The 20,977-nt window shown below is 45.4% G+C and overlaps 1 protein-coding gene across 6 annotated transcripts in view; it reads right to left on the bottom strand.

Moving 5' to 3' along the window:
• Nucleotides 1-20,756, bottom strand: part of Tmf (TATA element modulatory factor) — a 55,067-nt gene extending 34,311 nt beyond the window's left edge. Inside the window, exons 1-6 of one of the 6 annotated variants that reach the window (XM_075868596.1) lie at nt 20,624-20,756; nt 17,792-18,003; nt 16,713-16,964; nt 14,623-15,729; nt 3,750-3,805; nt 1,518-1,621 (exon numbers count right to left, since the gene is read on the bottom strand). In XM_075868596.1, coding sequence (XP_075724711.1) covers nt 1,518-1,621; nt 3,750-3,805; nt 14,623-15,729; nt 16,713-16,964; nt 17,792-17,918 — 1,646 coding nt within the window. In that variant the 5' untranslated portion in view covers nt 17,919-18,003; nt 20,624-20,756. Of the gene's footprint in view, nt 1-1,517; nt 1,622-3,749; nt 3,806-14,622; nt 15,730-16,712; nt 16,965-17,791; nt 18,004-20,528 lie in introns of all 6 variants that reach the window. The other 5 variants (XM_075868600.1, XM_075868599.1, XM_037431513.2 and 2 more) reach the window with 5 other exon arrangements.
• Nucleotides 20,757-20,977: the final 221 nt, after the last annotated feature.

Genomic DNA, 20,977 nt, shown 5'->3' with positions numbered 1-20,977 from the left:
TGCTCGCAAGTGAAAGCCGTTGTGCGGCGCGCTCTGTAGGAATAGGCTAGGAGCAGCTGGTCCGATTTGCGGCAGTTGTTGGCTTGCGAAACCTAATGCATCAAAAGTCATTCACACCCGTCAGCGGGAAAGTTCGTGATGCGGCAATGGATGATGTCAGTGCCAACCTTTAGAGGTCGAAAGAGCTCGCGGTGAGAGAACTTAGCAGGGACGACATCGCCATTATGTACGACGGTGTGTGGCACAAAATGGCTGCAAAATGGCATGACAGAGGACTTAGTTTGAATTTCGCGGTCCTGTCGAACTTCTTCCTAGCTTGCAGTTGGCACAAGGCTCTGCCAGATGGAGCGGAAGTTTGGCAAGCGTTTCATCGCCCTGTCTGTGAGCGAAATGTCTGTGAGGAGTCGACTTGAAAAAGCCGAGAGGGACAGACTCATGGGGCTGGCGTATTTTAGTCACAGTGGCCACTACAAGAAAGGTTGTTCTTTTTGGTGTACAAATTTTGTCAGATGTAATGATATCTTTCATAAATAAAAACTCAATTTCAACTTAAAAACTCGTTTTTCTCAAAACACAAATTTTACTTTTTTTTTTCAGTGTGCCCCTCCTTTTTCGGGCACTTCTAGTGCTCGAATCTGCATAAAATTTTGCCCACAATTTTTTTCCAAAGTATGGCGAATGCAATTATCTAGTTTAAATTTCAATATTTTATTGTATAATAAAAATTTTTTATGTAAACCTTTACTAGGGTAGGTGAAATATGGACTTTTTACGTCTATTATCCTCCACACCTCTTTTATATTTTGTATGTGCTTCCTAATAAGTTTTTTGCATTCTACACTTTATTTCAAACATCATGAACTAGGAATAGTAAAAAATTACGGAAGTTCAGGGATGAAAAGAGGGGGGGGGGGGGGAGGGTTAAGGTATTCACTTTGTCATTTTGCAGAGCTATAAGTAAGCAACTTGCAAGAAAACTAGTTGCATATTTGAAATCAGCATAAAAAGTTCCATAAACAGCTCAAGTTTCATTGCTCTAGGATGAATATTAAATAAAGTGTCTTCAAGTAGCACCTCCCCTAGGGTAGACAGATTCCTCCAACACTTTTAGTGCCTTTCTATCTGTCACATATGGGCAATGCATGTAATCCAGAATTGTGTTTTATTGGGCTCATCCTGTCTGTTACTTCTTCGTTCGTCTCTTGTGGTTTGGACTGTTTTTACCTTTTACCATACATGTATTGCCTACATGTAAATACATGTAGGCAATACATGTATGTGCACGTGTGTGTGCGTGCGTCCCTGTGTCTGTCGCAATCTTGCGCTTTTTACCTCAGATCATGCATTACCAAGAGGCCCAGTTGTTCACCCCAACATACCTGCAAAAGTGCATGCCTACATTTCCCGTTTCCTGACTACATTTTTATCTTGCTAGACTGGCCTTTAAAGAGCCCCTTTAGAATTTTGAACGCCATGCCATGTTCGACAGACTTGACATGGCAGATGACAATGCATACCTCTGTAGCGCAGCGTTGCTGTCTGCCATTTCAGCCATCTCCTTGCTGAGCAAAAACACTTTGCGCTCTCGGGCATCCAGGACACTTTGCAACTTGTTCACTCGCTGAAATACAGAAAAGAGCACGCTACTGCAGCAACTAGGGAGAAAAAGACAAGGCATAATCGTTGGAAAGGGCAGAGAATATGGCTCGGATTACTGAGCTGTCAAGCATGCAGTGGCAAGTTCTCCTCGAATGGCCCCAGCCAAGTCCTTGCCATAAAAACACACTTGACAAGAGAGGCCAGATGTGCGAAAAGACAATACAGGTGGATATCTTAGTATAAAATTAGTCAAGTGCATAAATGGTACACCTACACTAAAATAACTCGCAGGCAAGTTGGTGGTTCGTTCGGTAGTTGCTAGTTCACTGCCTTAGCTCATCGTTCAGTCAACTAATTGACAGTTCAAAACAGATGGGAATACTGCCTTGATATCAAGATCCCACACAAATGCACTGTGATGTCGTAGACTTTGAGAATCTCTGCTACAGCCCGCAGAATATTTAATCAATTAAAAACAAGGCAAACTGTGTGCTATTAAAACAAAAGCCATAATATAGCAAGTTACAGAACATTTTATTGAGTCAATGGGACCGACATATGAAAACATGCTTTAAAATGCACGCTGTCACAATGACATATTGCGTTCGAATTCTCACACAGAATTAAAAAATGAAACTACAACTCATCTTCAATTCTAGTAATGAGCGTATGAAGGAAATATTGATCACAACCATGTTGTGAAAGCAATATAAACTCCTTAATCTCAACTGATTAAGTAAGTGGTTTATTGTGATGTCCCCTTAAAAGCCAACATTACAAAAGTGCATATATACAGGAGCCGAATGTATCAAATGAGGCGTGAAAACTTGCAAATGCCACCCTATAAGCTCACATAAAAGAATGAAAACCGCAACAAAGTACTTTATCAGTAATGCACTCATTTTACATATGCTTATAGGTCTACACATGCGTGTGTATGTGCTGTGATGTATTTGGTACGAACAGACTTGCTCAAAAGCAAGCTTTACCCGATACTTTTCTGACCCGCCATGAAGGTCTAGTGGCTAAGTACTCGGCTGCATTTTCAATGGAGGTGAAAATGCTGTATGCCCGTGTGCTCAGATTTGGGCGCGCATTAAAGCACCCCAGGTGGTTGAAATTTCCGGAGCCCTCCATTACGGCTTCTCCCATAATCATATGGTGGTTTTAGGACTTTAAACCCCACATACTAATCAATCGATCGATACTTTTCTGTAAAAATGTATAAGGTTTCAGAATATGAATAAGACTGTCAGTAAAAGCTTGCAAGAACAGGGATTCTTGAAATTGAAAAGAATTAAAGGTAATAATCACCGCTCACTGAAAGTAGCACAACTTATTCAAAGTGGGCTCCTAGACAAGGCCTCCAAGATCAGGAGGCACTTGTGACTTTTTGTAGTACACGGAAAACTTGATATTATGCAAAATATGAATGCACATATTTATGAAGGAATCACCAAGAAGGAATCAAGTTTTAAGTGACCATAGTGCTGCTGCAATAACAATCGTAAGTCGAACACTTTGAACTGCAAAGCTTCAGCCTGCCTACTACATAAACACTCAATCCTCATTATAACAATGTCACACCTGCCCCGTAACTACTTCGTTATCACCAAAAATTCATCACGAACACATAGTTGTAGCCTTACATCAAGAACAGTGCTATTTTTATTTACTTCATTAAAACTGATAGTTAGTTATATTCAGGTTCGTTAAATCGAGGTTTGAGTGTACTGACAACCCAAAGAAAATTCCAGTGTGGTCAATAGAAAAAAAATTACAAATACAATTTATGGTAGGTGGCCATGGTCTATAGACTTCTGCTTTCAGCAGTACATGCAACATGGTTAGGTTGCCTCACATTCTACATGATAATAGCACAGCACTCAACGTCCCGGTACTACAAGTCGATATTGCCAGGAGCATATTTCCAAGAGCATAACAGCAGTAAGTTCAATTAAGTTCACTGGAAGCAATCACTGGCCAAGAGTAAGCAAAGAAAATCTTTTGTGTGGCAATATATTGATTAATGGCTTCCACCAATATGTAAAACTAAGGTACGTTGGCTATCCTTTACTTGCTGAAGTACTCATTAATACATGGTAGGCGATAATATGAACGAAAAAAATAAATAAAATATATTCACACACCGCTCTAAGGCCTTCCACTTCAGACATATCTTCTAGACTTTCTGTAGTAGCCCCACCTGCAAACAGCGTAAGAAACAAAGAACGGCACTGTTACAGCTTAAACCCGAGCGTGATAGTAAAAAACGCGTCCTGCTAGTTCACGATAAGCTTAAAATCGATGGAGAAGTGTACATCTGGGACAACGAAAGGAATCGTAGAGTTCTGCTGCCCTCACAGCCTGCCTCATCAGCACAGAAAAGCCAGCGTTCACCAGAAACTGCAGCAGCGGCACAAAATGCGTCAAACAGCACCACGGCAGATTGACGGGAATTAAGGAGCGCCGACAAAGAACTAAGAATATTAAACCTCAACGCTCAAAGCCTTGTCAACAAAACTGATAAACTTGAATATTTGCTTTTAGAACATAACCCACACATAACAGTTATAACAGAAACATGGTTGCATAATGACATCCCCGATTCTATTGTAGTTCCTGCATCCTATCAAATCATACGCCGCGACCGCCCTTCTCGTGGGGGCGGTGTAGCTATTGTCTTAAAAAATTCCATTCCGCATGTTATCTTACCGGAGATACCAGACCACGAGAGCCTATTTTTGAATGTAAACTGTTGGGGTCATAAATTCACAATATGTGCGGTGTATAGGCCTCCAAATGCTCCGTCCAGCTATTTGCAAGTACTTCACGATGAATTATGTATGTATAAAGACAACCGGCTCATTCTATCCGGTGACTTTAATCTTCCCCAAATTAATTGGCTTAACACGAAATCAGTGTTTGATGCTGTTACTAACCCTCTTCTTGATGTTATGCTCATGTGTGACTTAGTTCAGACAGTTCTCGAGTACACAAGAGTTGCCGGAAATGCCCGTTCAATATTAGACCTTGTTTTTGTTAATTCAAGCACACCTGAATATAGTGTCTCTATCAATAGTGGTATCTCTGACCACATGAGTGTCTTGTTGTCTTTTTGTTTAGGGGGCGTTAAGAAACACCGAAAACAAGTCAATAAGGTAGTGAAAAATTATTCTAATGCCGATGATCAATCAATCTCAGACACACTTTGGAATCTTTGTGACAGCCTGCTTAGTTCCGTTGAAACATTGTGGAATACCCTGAAGTCTACCGTTCACTTTTGCATTGACAGATATATTCCTACCAGGAGTGTCCGTACTAACCAAAAAAACCCATGGATATCAAGAGAAATCATTCACCTTCATCGCAGGCTTAAGCGTGCCAAACGGCGCCACTCCCCTCCCAGCAAGTTAACCGCATTGAAAACTCTTCTTGCCTCCAAGCTTTCTGATGCAAAGGCTAAATATTTCTCGCAAACCCTTCCAAGTTTTATAAAAAGCTGTCCAGAAAAGTTCTGGCGTTACTTAGGTGATCGTCCTAAAGACGTCCAACAGATATCAATTAGCGGTTCTGTTACCGGTGACTCGGTTGCTATCGCTAACCATTTTAACCAATATTTTCACTCCGTTTTCTCTCCAATCCAAGATAGTACACCGTACAACATGCCTCTCCCAAATCTGTCCTCAGAATTTATAATCATTGAGGGTGTTATTAACATGTTACTCAACCTAAAAATTAGATCTTCCGTTGGCCCCGACAACATACCCAATGCCTTCTTGCACCGATACGCTGAGCCGCTAGGGCATATTCTTACTCACCTTTTTAGGTTATCATTTGACTGTACCGAAATTCCTGACGACTGGCGCATGGCCTGTGTCGTACCAATCTTCAAAAAAGGGGACCGCCTCTTTGCAAACAATTACCGCCCTATCTCCCTGACTTCTAGCATCTGTAAACTCTTCGAACATGTAGTATCAGATTTTATTGTCTCGTTTTTAGATGCCAACAATATTCTAACGCCTTGTCAGCACGGGTTCAGAAGACGCTTATCTACGCTTACCCAGTTAGTAACCACTATTCATGAACTTGCGTCTTCACTCGATAAGGCTGAACAAATCGACGTCATTTTTTTAGATTTCAGCAAAGCATTCGACCACGTTCCTCACAGTAAACTAATCCTAAAGCTTCAAAAAATTGGCTTACCAATAACACTCATAAAATGGATCCAGTGCTATCTGTCTAACCGCAAGCAGTTTGTTAAAATCAGTAGCTGTTTTTCCGATACTCTCCCTGTAACTTCTGGTGTTCCTCAGGGCAGCGTGCTGGGACCCGTACTCTTTTTAATTTATATCAATGATATGTCTGACGTTATCGACGCATCGTCGATTGGTTTAAAGTTGTTTGCGGACGACTGTGTACTCTTTAAACGAATTTCATCCTCAAGTGACCAAAGTAACCTGCAATGTAACCTTGATGCTGTCTCTGAATGGTGTGAAAAATGGTCCATGGAACTGAACTGTGACAAATCTGTATTGCTCCAGGTAACTAACAAAAAAAATGCATTCACGTCCTCCTACAGGCTCAATAACCACACGCTGAAACAAGTAGACGAATATAAATATTTAGGAGTTACTATAACAAGCCAACTAACTTGGTCCAGTCACATTAACAAAATTTGCACATCGGCCTCCAGAAAACTCGGATTCCTCAGACACAAACTAAAAGCCGCTCCTCCACGTGTTAAATTGCTAGCTTATAATTCCATTGTTAGGCCGCAACTCGAGTACGCAAGCGCAGCATGGGACCCATTCCTTAAAAAAGACATTCACAAATTAGAAATGGTGCAAAGGAAGGCAGTCCGGTTCATCTTTAACAGCTATCATAGCCGAGCTTCTCCATCGCTTCTCATGGAAAACAACAATATAATGACCCTGGAACACAGGAGGCAGGTTGCGCGTCTAAGATTTCTGTTTTTGCTTAATTCCCAACAATTCAATATTAATCCAGGACTTTATATTCAGCCCCGCTTATCTCGTTCAACTCGAAGCACCCATGAGCACAATCTAACTCTAATTTTTGCACGCACTAATCTTTTTAAGCACTCCTTCCTTCCCCGCACAATCGAGCAGTGGAATAGATTGCCGGTTGATGTGTTTTCGGCGCGTGATGTGTCGGATTTTGAAAAGCGTGTACTTTCTGCAATATTTTAAACGTTTACTGTACCGCTATGTTTTTTTGTGTACTGCTATCTTTTTTTCTTTTTTTATTTCTTCACACTTGTTGGACTGTTTTCAGAATTGTGCTTTCTAATCCCTGCCCACCTGCTTGGTCTTCGGACTGCAGTATGTCTTAAATAAATAATAATAAATATAATAATTGCTGGGATTTTATGTGGTAAAACTATCGAGGCAATAACTAGCGGGGGAGTCTAGAGGCTTCTGACACACCCCAGAAGTTTTCCATGCTTTAGCTTTTAAGGAGATACTAAAGTATTTATATGCCTTCAGATGGACTCCCAGTTGAAAATTTAGCCATTCTGCACATGAACACCCCCCCGAAAAAAAGTTCCTGGGTAACGCTTTGAGAACTGCGATACGGCTGTCAGGCACGAAAAAGTGGGGCACTCTATACTATCTTCAATTCTCTGGGGTTCTTCAAGGTGCACCGCAAACATAGTACACAGATATAGTTGCATTTTGCCTGTATTAAAATTTAAAAAAAAAAAACTGGCTGGGAATCGTCCTCAAACTTAGCAGTATGACACGTATACCCAGTGATGGAAGTAACATTTCGCTTTTTTGGAGTAGATTTTGGAGCAGGAAAAATGGTGCTTTTGAGCAGGCTTAAGTGTCTTCAGAGCAGAAAGAAATGCTATAGCTTAGGGCTGCTATTGGTGTTTTCGGAGCAGATGCACGTTTCTAACGACCCTTGAAGTCTAAAACATCACTTACGTATCTAATATATATTTATATTTATTACTAAACACTCCGTATTCCAGTATGCAGCTAGTATAACGAACCGTATAGTAGTATCATTGACGTAAATATTTGGAGGGGGGAGGGTCAGGGAGTCCAAACTTTTCTTGTGTTCAGGCAGCGAATGGCAGCTCTTGAGATTTAGCTTTAGCATGTGATGTAATTGAGTTAACAGTTAAGTATAATGCAACAAACTTTTTGAATGCTTTTTATCTGTTGCTGCATATCTATGCTAAATTCCCCTCAGCTGTGTGAACTATGGAAAACGCAAAAAGGTAAAAAAAAAAAGAAACTGAATAGGACAATGCAATTATTCGAGCTCGGGCCTCATGCTTGTTTTTGTACATTCTATTTGAAAGCATGATTTAATTTCTATACGAATAAAAATGCAACCCATATTAAAAATATGAATTGCACACAATGACCTAATATGTGTTACCCCTTGAGATTTTTCTCAATTAACGCTTCTGAGTAGCATACTAGAATGTTAGTGTACACAGCTTTCTTTTGGTTTCGCTTAGGCTCACGGTATGGTCCCATGGTTTAACTTCATTCTTTTTTAGTTTTCCAACATCCTTTCAGAGCAGGTTTGGAGCAGTTACTAGCAAATATTGCACTTTGGAGCAGCATGGAGCAGCATTTCTCTTTTGGAGCAGTTTGGAGCAATTGGAGTAGCACTTCCATCACTGCGTATACCTGCTAGGCTACCACAGCAAGTGTCAGCACAAGTTCAGCAAACTTACATACTAGGTCTATTATATTGTAGGCTTATGCCACAGGAGCGAAAGAAAGACACGCCTGAACGATAACCGATGCCAGCCAGGAACGCGAGCCGTGGCTTCACGTGCCACGGCCTAGCGCCTTCTTTATTTTCTTCTGGCGCCATCGCGCGCTCTCCGGTTTGCGCGCCACCCGAACGAGGGCGCTACAGGGCCCCCCGTGTAGACTGGAAGTCGGAATGTGACATGCGGTTTGTGGTGTTCCAACGGAAGATCAGTCGTAGATGAGAGGCTTTCTAGGGTGGTCTCCAGGTACGCCGGCTTGAGTCGGTCCAAGCTGACTGTCTCTTCACGGCCGTTCTGAAGTAGAGTGGCAGTTTTGGGGGTGCGGTGAAGTACGCGGAATGGTCCGTCGTAGGCTGGTGTCAAAGGTGGTCTGACCGCGTCGTGGCGCACGAAAACATGTGTTGCAGTAGCCAGATCAGGGTGGACGAATATGGTCTTGTGTTCGGAAGGTCTGGGTGGAGTGGGTTGGAGGTCTTGAACGCAGTCGAGGAGGCGTTGTAGGAATTGCTGTGGCTGGTCTGGTAGCTTCGTTGACGTGAAGAAGTCTCCCGGAAGCCGTAGAGAAGTGCCATACACCAGCTCTGCTGTTGAGCACTGCAGGTCTGCCCGGATGACAGCTCGTAAACCTAAGAGCACCAGTGGCAAGGCATCAACCCAGGTGGCTCTATTGAGGCGGGTAGTCAAGGCGGTCTTCAGTTGTCGGTGAAGGCGTTCCACCATGCCGTTGGCGCAGGGATGATAAGCCGTGGTACGGCAATGTCTGGCTCCGAGGATGCGATTAAGGCAAGTAAACAGCGAGGACTCAAACTGACGTCCACGGTCTGTTGTCACGGTGCCAGGACAGCCAAAACGGGATACCCACGTAGATATGAAAACGCGGGCAACTGTCTCGGCTGTGATATCTTGAATTGGAACAGCCTCTGGCCAGCGTGTGAAGCGATCGACCATGGTCAATATATAACGGTACCCCTGAGACACTGGTAGAGGGCCCACAATGTCTAGATGAACATGGTCGAAACGACGGCCGGGTGGAAGGAAAGGTTAGGGCGGCGTCTTAGTATGACGGGAAACCTTTGTCATCTGGCAGGGCAGGCACATGCGCGTCCAAGCGCGCACATCACCGTTGATTCCGGGCCAGACATAGCGCTGGGTGAAAAGACGCTGAGTAGCCCGAATGCCAGGGTGACAGATGTCGTGTAAGGAGTGGAAAATGGTGCGTCGTAATGAAGCGGGAACGAAAGGGCGGGGAAGGTCAGCTGAGACATCGCACCACAAGCGCTCAGATGATAATGGATGAGGCACCAGGCGTAGTCGGAGAGAACGGGTGTTCTCCCGAAAAGCGGCAAGCTCTCTATCATCCTGCTGTGCCGAGGAGAATGAGGCCCAGTCGATGGTTGGCGGTGGAGAGACAACCGCGGCTATACGAGAAAGGGCATCTGCGGCGGTGTTGTCAGCTCCTTTCACGTGGCGGATGTCAGTCGTGAACTCCGATATATAAGCCAGATGGCGGAGTTCACGGGGCACGTATTTGGATGAGTTAGTGCGGAAAACATACGCCAGTGGCTTATGGTCAGTCAGCACGTAAAACGAGCATCCTTCCAGGAAATGCTGAAAGTGCTGTATTGCAGCGTAGATGGCTAGTAATTCCCGGCCAAAGACGCTGTAGCTGGTCTCAGCAGGAAGTAGCTTCCGAGAGTAAAACGACAAGGGTCTCCACTCGGAGTTAATGCACTGCTGTAAGACGGCTCCGACAGCCACGCTGGATGCGTCCACGATCAACCGAGTAGGGGCGTTGCTGCGTGGATGAATGAGAAGCACGGCGTTAGCGACCGCTTGCTTAGCAGCAGCAAAGGCGGCCTGGGCCTCTGACGACCAAGGAATGGCGGAGGACGGGCCGGCGCTCGACCGAAGGAGGTCGGTGAGCGGTCGTAGCAGTTCGGCACAGTGTGGTATGAAGCGCCTGGAAAAATTCACAAGCCCCAGGAATTGGCGTAATTGGCGCAGTGTTGTAGGCTGAGGATAATCCTGAATTGCTTTAACGTGGGACCGGAGAGGGCGTATTCCTTTGGATGATATGCGATGGCCCAAGAACTCGAGCTCAGATGCGCCGAAAGTACACTTAGAGGCGTTCACAACGAGGCCGTACTGCTGAAGACGTTGGAACAGAGCGCGTAGATGGTGCTCATGATCTTCAGGTGTGCGGCTGGCGATGAGGACATCGTCAAGGTACGCAAACACAGTAGGAAGACCCCGTGTGACCTCAGAAATGAACCGCTGGAAAGTTTGAGCCGAATTGCGGAGTCCAAAAGGCATCCGCACGTATTCAAACAACCCAAAGGGCGTCGTGATGGCGGTCTTAGGTATGTCGGCGGGCTCGACAGGAATCTGGTGGTACGCCTTAACAAGGTCCACTTTGCTGAAAATTATGCAGCCGTCGAGGCGCGATGTAAAATCCTGGATGTGAGGTAGAGGATAGCTGTCGTGGACAGTCTTGGCGTTCAACGCTCGATAGTCCCCACAAGGACGCCAGTCACCAGGATCACGCTTTGGCACCAAATGCAGCGGGGAAGCCCAAGCGCTTGACGACGGGCGAATAATGCCGAGCTGCAGCATGTGGTCAAACTCCCGTTTAGCAATAGCTAGGCGGTCTCCGCACAGGCGGCGCGGTCGAGCGGCTGCCGGTGGACCCCGGGTGACGATGTGGTGTGTCACCGTATGTTTAGGCGGCTGAGTGAGGTTGCACGGTTTAGTTAACTCCGGGAAACTCGCCAAGATTTTTTTGAACGGTGAGGAAGGTATCAGCATGCGGATGGCCATTGGAGCGATGTCGGACAGGACTCCCGAGATGGATAGACGAGTCTTACCATCTATGAGGCGGCGCCGCCGCACGCTGACGTCCAAATCGAAGTATGAGAGGAAGTCCGAGCCGATGATCGGTTGAACCACGTCTGCGATGACGAAAACCCACCGGAAAATGCAGCGAAGGCCGAAGTCGAGGGTGAGAGATCGGAGCCCATACGTTGCTATAGACGAGGCGTTGGCAGCACGAAGCACTTGCCCCTGTGACTTTGAACGATCAGCCTTAGTCGGGGGCACAACGCTAATTTCCGCGCCCGTATCTATAAGGAACCTGGCGCCCGATAGCTGGTCCGTGACCATGAAAAGGCGGCTGGAACGAGAAGGGAGATCACACGCCGCCGTCAGTGATCCCGGCAGGCGTTTCCCTGCCACGAACATGGGGGTGTACACTTCGTGGCTCGGTGTCGGAAACGCCGATGGTACCAGCAGAGGGGTGGAGGGCTGGGACTCCGAGCATCTCGTGTGCGTGGAAGAGCTCGACGACCGGAACGAGGCGAACGAGTCTCCTGCAGGGGGCTCCGGAGTGCGGCAATGGAGGCGGCGAGTTCGTCGATGCGGGCCTCAAGGCGCGAAATCGCTGTGTCTGCTGGTGGTAAGACAGCGTTGACAGATGGGGAGGTCGCTTCATGAACCTGATCGGCGAGCTCCGCCAGGCGGTCGAGATTGACGTCGCCGGCCGCCGCGAGGACGAGGCGGATTGGCTGAGAAAGGCGTTGGAGGAAGAGCTCGCGAAGCAACGTTGAGTGGGCAGAGACGTCGTGTTTCCCAAGAAGCTGTCGCATTCGGCGCAGTAGTTGGGAGGGGCGCCTGTCGCCAAGGTCCCCCTCTGCAAGGAGCTGCTGTAGGCGGACGCGTTCCGAAGGCATAAATCGTTCCAGCACCTTGGTTTTAAGGTGCTGATATGGCGTAGTGTCCGGGGGGTTGGAGAGGACGTCGGAGAGCTCGCTGGCAACGTCAGGAGGAAGGACGGAGGCTACGTGGTAGTAGCGTGTCGTTTCCGAGGCGATGCGGTACAGGGAGAATTGCGCCTCGACCTGATGAAACCAAACTTGCGGGTCCTGTGGCCAGAAAGATGGGAGACGCAGTTGCACGGCCGAGACGTCCTGCGGACGTGAGGCTTGTTCGGTTGAGGGTGCATTCGAGTCAGTCATTGTCTTCGTCCGAGGTCACCACTTGTAGGCTTATGCCACAGGAGCGAAAGAAAGACACGCCTGAACGATAACCGATGCCAGCCAGGAACGCGAGCCGTGGCTTCATGTGCCACGGCCTAGCGCCTTCTTTATTTTCTTCTGGCGCCATCGCGCGCTCTCCGGTTTGCGCGCCGCCCGAACGAGGGCGCTACAATATAATTAGTTTCAAGCAATGTTTTTAAACAATACATGCATTTGCCAAAACAAGCAATACCATATAAACAATACAAACAAAACAATGCAAGCATTTGACAGCAACACGTCAAAGCTAGATAATCAGGTGTGAGTAGTTAGATCATGCCCTCGACTGATAGTGAAGCAGTGGTGTACTTTCATGCACAGCAGTACAAACAGGCACCACCAATTCATCGAGGCCAATGTTAATCCACATCCTGCCAAGGGAAGCAAAGGTGCACATTTGTTGCTTACTTATGTGCTGCTTACATGTGCTTTTCCAGTGGTAAAGAGCAACCATGATATACAAATAAAAGCCATCACCAGTGCATACACTTAAAACAACACTAATGATAGCAAGCAATACTTTTCTGCCACATTCTAGCTCCTTGATTTTTCCCACAACCTAATGATATGACAACTTCACCTGAAATGGTCTGCCTACATTATTTTTCGTATGGCACACACTTACTACACTTTTTTTTTTTTCATTCATTTTTACTCCGTAGTTTTTCTGCCTTTATAGAGAGTGTCAGAAGACATTGTTAAGTGAAGGAATGTGTGTTAAGCTGTGCATCAGGATATTTCATAGAATATTTTTCATAACTATCATCATCATACTGATTATCAGCCTATTTTATGCCCACTGCTCAACAAAGTTTCTCTCAATTTACCATACCCTGTGGAAGTTGGTACCATTTTACGCCTGCAAACTTCCTTAATTTCGTCCCTCCATACAATATTCTGGCTTCCTTGACTGCATTTCCAATTCCTTAGTAACCATTTCATTGTTTTAACTAATCACTCACTGTCTGTCCTGCGCACTATATTGCTAGGTCAAATCCATTTCTTTTTCTTAATTGCAACTGGAATATTCGCTACCCCTATTTGTTCCCTGACACATTCTGCTGTCTTCCAGTCTATTAATGTATCACTCACTATTTTCCATCCCATTTTACCCTGTGTGGTCCTTAGGTTTTCTGTTTTTTTTTTTTAATTATCCTCCCAGTTTAAGCCCCATAAGTTACAACTGACAACATACAGTAGGTGTACACTTTTTCCTTTAGGGACAGAAGCGAATTGACTGTCATTATTTACAAGTGCCTGCTCAATAATGTTTGGTCGCAGTTCATGATTACATATGAAACAGCGCACGACGACAGGCACAAAAGGAACGATAGGGACACTATTGCACTCTCAACTAGTTTATTTCGCAAAAAAAAAAAAACATGGTTATTACACAACACGACCTTGTACCACATGCTACAATGACGTTTCTACAATGACGTTTCATAATTTCTTAGCCAAGCCAAGCATCGATAACTGAGCGATTGCCAAGTGTGCTTTTTAGAAAATATGCTGTAGCCTGAACGCCATTGTAGCATGTGGCACAAGGTCTTGTTGTATAATAACTATGTTTTTCTGTGAAATAAACTAGGCCAGAGTGCAGCGGTGTCCCCCCATCGTTCCTTTTGTGCCTGTCGTCGTGCGCTGCTTCATCTGTAATCACAAGTGCCTGCTGTTTGTGCTCCAGCCCATTGTTATTCTTCAATGAATTATCTTCTCACAGCTAGGCTCTGCTGTTTGCAATTAACCTGGGCATACATATTCTTGCACAAACTTCCAGTTACTTGTCACCAAAATCTCTTGAACTACCACCAGTCATCACTGGAATGCGGCATGTTTAATTAATCCCATTTATGTATGAGACAATAAAGGAAGTCTAATGCTACTTCACAGAAGCTGACATGGAAACCAGCCAAGTTCCCTCTGCAAGTATTGCTACAAGTCTAGCTTCCCAATCTCCCCTTACCTCTACATATCTTTCAGCATGCTCATTAGAAAGAAGAGAGACAGTGCTTAGAGAGCGTGACAAATCACTAACTTTTGCCGCAATTGATTTGCAGCGCACTTAATTCCAATAGAGAGGCCATACAACAGTTACAATGGTATGTATTGCAGGGCCCCTTCAGAGTGCATGCACAGCACTGAAAGCATATTGTAACATAAAAGTTAAAACCATGCCACCAGTCTTACCTAGAGGAAGCCCCAGCGGGTCCTCAGACGTCCCAGCTGCTTCAGCCGCTTCAAAGGGTTTCTCATCGTGACTGTCTGACTGTATGGTCCAAAGGTGCCTTGCTGGTGACACCGCACTGAATTGGTCAATGCTTGAGCCACCGTTAACGGACGAGATTATCTCGATATCTGACGAGGAGACTGTTTCCCCTTCTTCGTCACCGGATGGACTGCTAGACTTCCGCGAGTCTTCCGTCTCTTCCGTCGAAATCCTCACAAACGAAGCGGACGAGCTCGTCTCCGCGGAGTGTGCGCTCCCAGCCACTGACTGGGTTTCGCACTCTTCCTTCACAGCTACGGAAGCATCCGCTTTCACTGCTGTCGCATCACCAGCGTCGCCGTCCGCCCGGTCTCCCGACTTCTCTTTTTCTTCGGGAGGGTGGGCGACATCGCTAGACGCTTCAACAATCGCAGCTGCAACCGCGACATCGCCGCAGGCACCGTGCGTTTCAACCTTCTCTTCCTTTTTCTCAGCACCGCTTTCAGGAGCATCAATGGCCACCCACAAGTCCTGGGACGAAAAGCCATCCAGCCCTGAAACCGATTCACACAATTGTGTGGCTTCAGTCGAATGCTGTTGAGAGTCACACTGTTGCCCAACAAAGCTATCCGACAGATCGACCTTTGGCAAATCTGGCACTTTGGAATCGCCCTTTGGACTTAAAGACAAATCATCTTTCGATGATGGTTCGCTGGCAGCTGCTGATGTATTCGTTTCCGAAGTAGATGTCAAGTTGCCCTCTGTGGGTGCAGCGCTGATACCGACAGCAGGCGATACGGCAGGGTAGCCGGAGCTGGCTACATGTTCCGGCTCGCGAACAATAACACCACCACCCTCCTTCGGCTCTTTGTTGGTACTTTGCCAGTCCGAGAACGACTCTCTGCTCTGACTCAGTGGCGATGAGCTTTCGGGAAGCGACGACGACCCCAGAAGCGTTTCGGTTGACCCGTCGGACTCTGCAGACTGTTCCAAGGATGGGTATGTTGGCAGGTCGATGTTGAGCGGGCTTTCGCTCCCTCCACTAGAAACAGCCGCCACTGTCTCGGACGATGTGCTTGGAGATATTGCTGCAAGAAATGAACCGACACATGTTCTTTAACACAATGCACACAAACTGCACACATTTAGTATGTCTAACAAGTAATTAATACTTTAGTAAATTCAGTACACCACTGAGTAGACTTCTTTATGGAAAGATATCTGTGGAATTTATGGATATACAATTAGAAACAACGTACTGCAAACATCTTAATCTCATCTGCCCAACTAACTTCCTGTCTCGCCCTTGCATCCTTACCTGCTCTTAGCACACAGTTTGTTACACTAAATTACAAGCGATTATCTTGCCTTCTCACTTCGTTCCCGTTCTCCCTCTCAGTTTTGACTAAGGTGTCCATGGCACACCTGCACACTATACTAGTAGCCTACACGAACACTACACTAGTACATATTAGACGGCCTTTCCAACATCACAACTTTCAAGAGTGACCAATAATATTACAACGCAAATGTTAAAATATTTCTACGCACGCTACATATTATAACGTTATTTTTGCCTTTATTGTTAATAGGTGCAATTTTACGTAACATAATTTTTTGCAATAGCCAAGTTATATCACCTTTGTTTTGTACTTATATTTTTCATATCTTGTTGTACTATTACATTTTATTGCATAATGTGCTATCACTATCTAAGGTGTATCTGCTCTTGCCTCTTTTTGTTGTATATGATCTAATGTAATGTTAATATACATTCCCACACCTACATATTACAGTATTATCTTTTTTCTCTCTCTCTCTCTGAGTGTGTGTGTGTGCATGCGTGTGTGTGTGAGTGAGTGTGTGTTCGAGTGAGTGTGTGTGTGTGCACACATTGATGCTCCCTGTTCACACATGGCCATTGATGCTCCCTGTTCACATTTCTTCTCTTCGCTTTCACGTTTCAGTTCTAAACATTTCTTTTATTGCATAGACCTCTCCCCCCTCATCTTTAACACAGTTCCTCTAGAGGACTGTAAGGTAATTTTCAATATATAAATGATTCATTCACCTATGTCACCCGCTGACACAGATCTGGTTGGCTGCAACAGGACAGCTGAAGCATCTGCGAATGGCTTGGCCACAGCTGATGAGGTGGCTTCCAGGAAGGACTCCCAGCCCGACACCAGCTTCGACTCAGTGTCATCTCGCCGACTTTTGGGCCTAGGCTCGGGTCGAGACGGTGTTGGCTGTTTGGATGTCGGCTGCTTGGGCTTCGAGTGGTCATCGGCCAGACCAAATGACAGGAAGAAGGAGTCCGTGTCTGCAGAGGCATAGAATATGCAGTGTTTCAGTACTTACATTTTTACAAGCGAATACCATTATGAGTGTGCTCCAAAACTGGCCATGAATAGCTAAATAGACGGCTCAGTGAACAGGGCCTTATTAAGCCATCTTAAGCCTCATTCCAATTCTTACGCAGCCAGCCCAGTAAATATTGGTAATAAGAGTGCATAAACAGGCAAGAAACAACAGACAGAGTTACACAGTTTAAAGTGAGTGCTCATCTGTGTAACTCTGTCTCTCATTTCTTGTCAGCTTGCATGCTTTTATTAGCACTACGTTCAAGCACGAACTCCCCTAAATTTCAGTACTTTTAAACCTAATTTCAAGTAAATAGCTTCACAAAGACAGTGCCGATGACAAATTGGTATGAAAGACCTTTGATACTGTTAATAATGTTTTCATTGACAATCTATTATTTGTCCTTTTCGCGACATGACCTTATCTAGTACAGATGTAGGCTACTCCTGTTTCTTCTCCGACACAGTCCCCTACCTTCCTTTCTGAAAACATTTTGTCTATCACCCTTGCTTCCATCCCACACCGAGTGGTCTTTGGCTTCTTCTCAAGTGTCCTTGTAACTATTAAGGTTTTTGCCCCATATGTTAGAACTGGAAAAATACAATGGCTGTAAATTTTTCCTTCTAGACACCTCACACGGCCCAGCTATTCTCAATTTTTCTACTCTATTTTTAACCCAACTTTTGCTAAGCAGAATTTTTCTGGCTTTTTCACTACATGTCCTGCTCATCTATTTTGACTAAGATGTCTGTACTAGATGAGTTAGCGTGCACCTGGAAAACGTACCATTAGGAAGGCTGAAGCCAGATGCCTCATCGGGCTGGATGTCAAGTGCCCGGTCAATCCGCTTCTGGGCCGAGTTGAGGGCAGACTTGGCAAGGTTGGCTATACCCACCGTGTCGAACCAACTCATGGGAACACTGCAACAGTAGTGTCAACAACTTGGCATTACTTTATCCACCGAGTACGTGCAGAAATTTGGATTCTTCCACTGGTTCCTGCAAAGGCAGAATAACCACTTCCTGCAAAGCATGCTTCATACAGCAAAGAAGTATAGTTCGCCCATAGACTTGACACCACTAATGTTTTTGCGGGTCACTGGAGAAGTACCTGTGATGGGCAATGCTGGTAGCAGCATAGAGTTTCCTATAAATACACTAGAGGAAACTCTGGTGCTAGTGTCTATGGGAGCTACAATGCATGGCGCTTTAGTGAGCATGGGAATGATAGCTAGCACATGGATTTGCCTAATTTTCGTACTTTTGGCTCGGTTTCGTTTTGCCTAGCTTGAAGCTGCTTCGTCACGAAACAACAATTTGTTCAGCAGTTTCACTTCACCAGATTAACTTTTTAGGCTCACCAGTACAAACCAGGTCACGAATTTCAGAACGATTTGTTCTTTCATTCGAAACAAAACCAAAACACTGCAATAAATGAAGCCACAAGTGTGTTCACCGCCCGCAAGCACTACCCCATCATTCCCATAGTCCCTGAACGATTGCAGTGCCAGAGTCCCCTCTAATCAACTTTAAGAAAATCAATGGGTAGCAGCACCTGATGATGCAGAACCTAACCAGATGCACACAATATTGCAATCTCTAACAGGTTTTACTTAATTGCATACTGATGTAAAGGATCGCCAGTCAGGAAATCATTAACTTACAGTACTTACATTATATTGTTTTGATTGATGGTTGATATGTGGGGTTTAACGTTTTAAAACTACCATATGGTTATGAGAGATGCCGCAGTGGAGGGCTCGGGAAATTTCGACCACCTGGGGTTCTTTAACGTGCACCCAAATCTGAGCACATGGGCCTACAACATTTCCCCCTCCATCGAAAATCCAGCCGCCGCAGCCGGGATTCGATCCCGCAACCTGCGAGCCAGCAGCCGAGTACCTTAGTCACTAGACCACCGCGGCGGGACATTTTATTGTTTTGACATGAACATTGATGCAGTCGAATATCTTTGCAAAGGAAAGTCGGTCAAGAGTTTTTAGATGGGCTAGTTGACTCATGAACATCTGAATTTCTGGCAAAACAGCATAAACAATGGGACGAACAAGTGTTCTGTATGTTCTCCATCCCGTTGTCTGTGCCGTTCTGCCAGAAAGGGGGAAAAGAAGTCGCAAAATTGCTACCAGTATTACCCATGACATACATTTCTCCAGTAACCCGTAAAAACGTAAACACTAAGAAATGTGCAGAAAAAGTAAAATTCTCTAGTTTTCTAAGTAATGTTACATCTTGACTACCTAGTGTCTAACTGTCCAGAGCCACTAGAATTCACGAAGTTTGCTGCATATTGTAATCGTGTTGTGTTAGGATGAAAAAGAGCATTTTGAACAAGTCCATCTGGTTGCTGCACTCATTCAGCCTCCGCCAAACACACCATATTGTCCGATTTCCATCATGGCACAGATGACAACCCTACGTGCATGTAAACGTAATCCATAATCTATTTTAAGAGCAATACCTTCTCACCAAATAACACTTGCTAAGGTTCTTGGAAATGAAAACTTGATGATAACCAATGTATTGACCACAGTGAAAATAAGGTAACACCATAGGTATGTGTAGGGTTTCCCATAGGAGGGGGAAGATTAAGGGCCATCGCAGCGCCCCCCTCCATAAAAGACATTATATAAGGCTAACTCCCCCCCCCCCCCCCCATTGCGCACACCTATGGATACAACAACCTCGAGCCCGTGCACAATGCCGTATTCTTGAATTAGCAATAAAACAGTCAGACAATAGCAAAGCACACTCCGGTAACATTCTAGCGAAGTCCTTCCGAACCAGTAGTTACAAATCTCATACGGCGTGATGGGCTAGTGAGATTGGCAATTCTCCTTTGAAACATTCAATGAAACAGAAATAAAGAGGAAACGCGTCGATCACGCACGACGAAGGTTGTTTGCGTTTGCAATTCACGAACACTTTCCGCACTAATATGGAAACGCAATTCGTCGACAGTCGTGGCTAACTCGCATATCCCCACAAGACACGACCACCGCCAAAAATGAACGCAGCACTAAAGAAATCGGCGCATATTTTAGTAATCGTGTCGGTTTCACGTCGCAAGGAATCAAGAACAACGCGAAGCAGTCAACTTCCGCTGCCATGATCTCACAGACAGTGTGCTGGCCTGGTATTTTCCCGAGGCACAGCGACGTTTCCTAATGGCAAATTAAACTACTTGCATATAAGTACGTACGTGAGATCAGCACGTAGAGACAGCCAAATCGAAAACACCCATAATATAACGCTGTAAAACCATGTTTACGTAAGGCTGCACACGAAAATGCACACCATCGGTGACGAAACCTTGTTTAACGCACTTTACAGGGCATAGCAGCGATCGCGCTATTACCAGTGATGGAATAGCTTGCAGAGCACCTTTCTAGCGGCATCAGAGAACGTAAAATCAAGCGCAACAACATGAAAACAGCGGTCATAAGACATATAAACACGACTACCAACACAGCTGATGCGATTAGCCAAACTCGACGCGAAATCACCTTTGCGGTCAACACAGCACTGCTCAGAAACGATAGTGTTGGTCTTAAAAGGTGAAGGGATGCCCAAAGGCAGGAGAATCAACAAAACCACGGACCTACATTAGGGCACAAGTGTCGCCACGAAGTAAACTTCCCTGCGCTACACATACATCGGCCGTTCTACAGCAGAACCCTGGGAAGGGGGACGGGCTATTACAGCGTTGCCAGTCGCCTCTATGTCTTTATCGGACCATGATCGGAGGGGTCGCATGGCTCGCAGCCAGCATAGAGTCAACGCCTCCTAGATTTCTCGTGCCTGCCGGATGAGCGCGAAACGCCGGTCATCTATAGCAGCGCTGCCTACGTAGGAGTAAAAGTCTTTGTACTTGACCTTTGAGATCGGCAACTTTGGCGTTTGCTACTAACTTCAGAGGATGCCTTGCATTATTAAAAGGTTGCTTGTTGAATGA

Source organism: Rhipicephalus microplus, chromosome 7, assembly GCF_043290135.1.
Source record: "Rhipicephalus microplus isolate Deutch F79 chromosome 7, USDA_Rmic, whole genome shotgun sequence".
In the NCBI taxonomy this organism is placed as follows: Eukaryota; Metazoa; Arthropoda; class Arachnida; order Ixodida; family Ixodidae; genus Rhipicephalus; species Rhipicephalus microplus.
The sequence above is the reverse complement of the archived record's forward strand: the minus strand, read 5'-3'. Positions and strand labels throughout refer to the sequence as shown.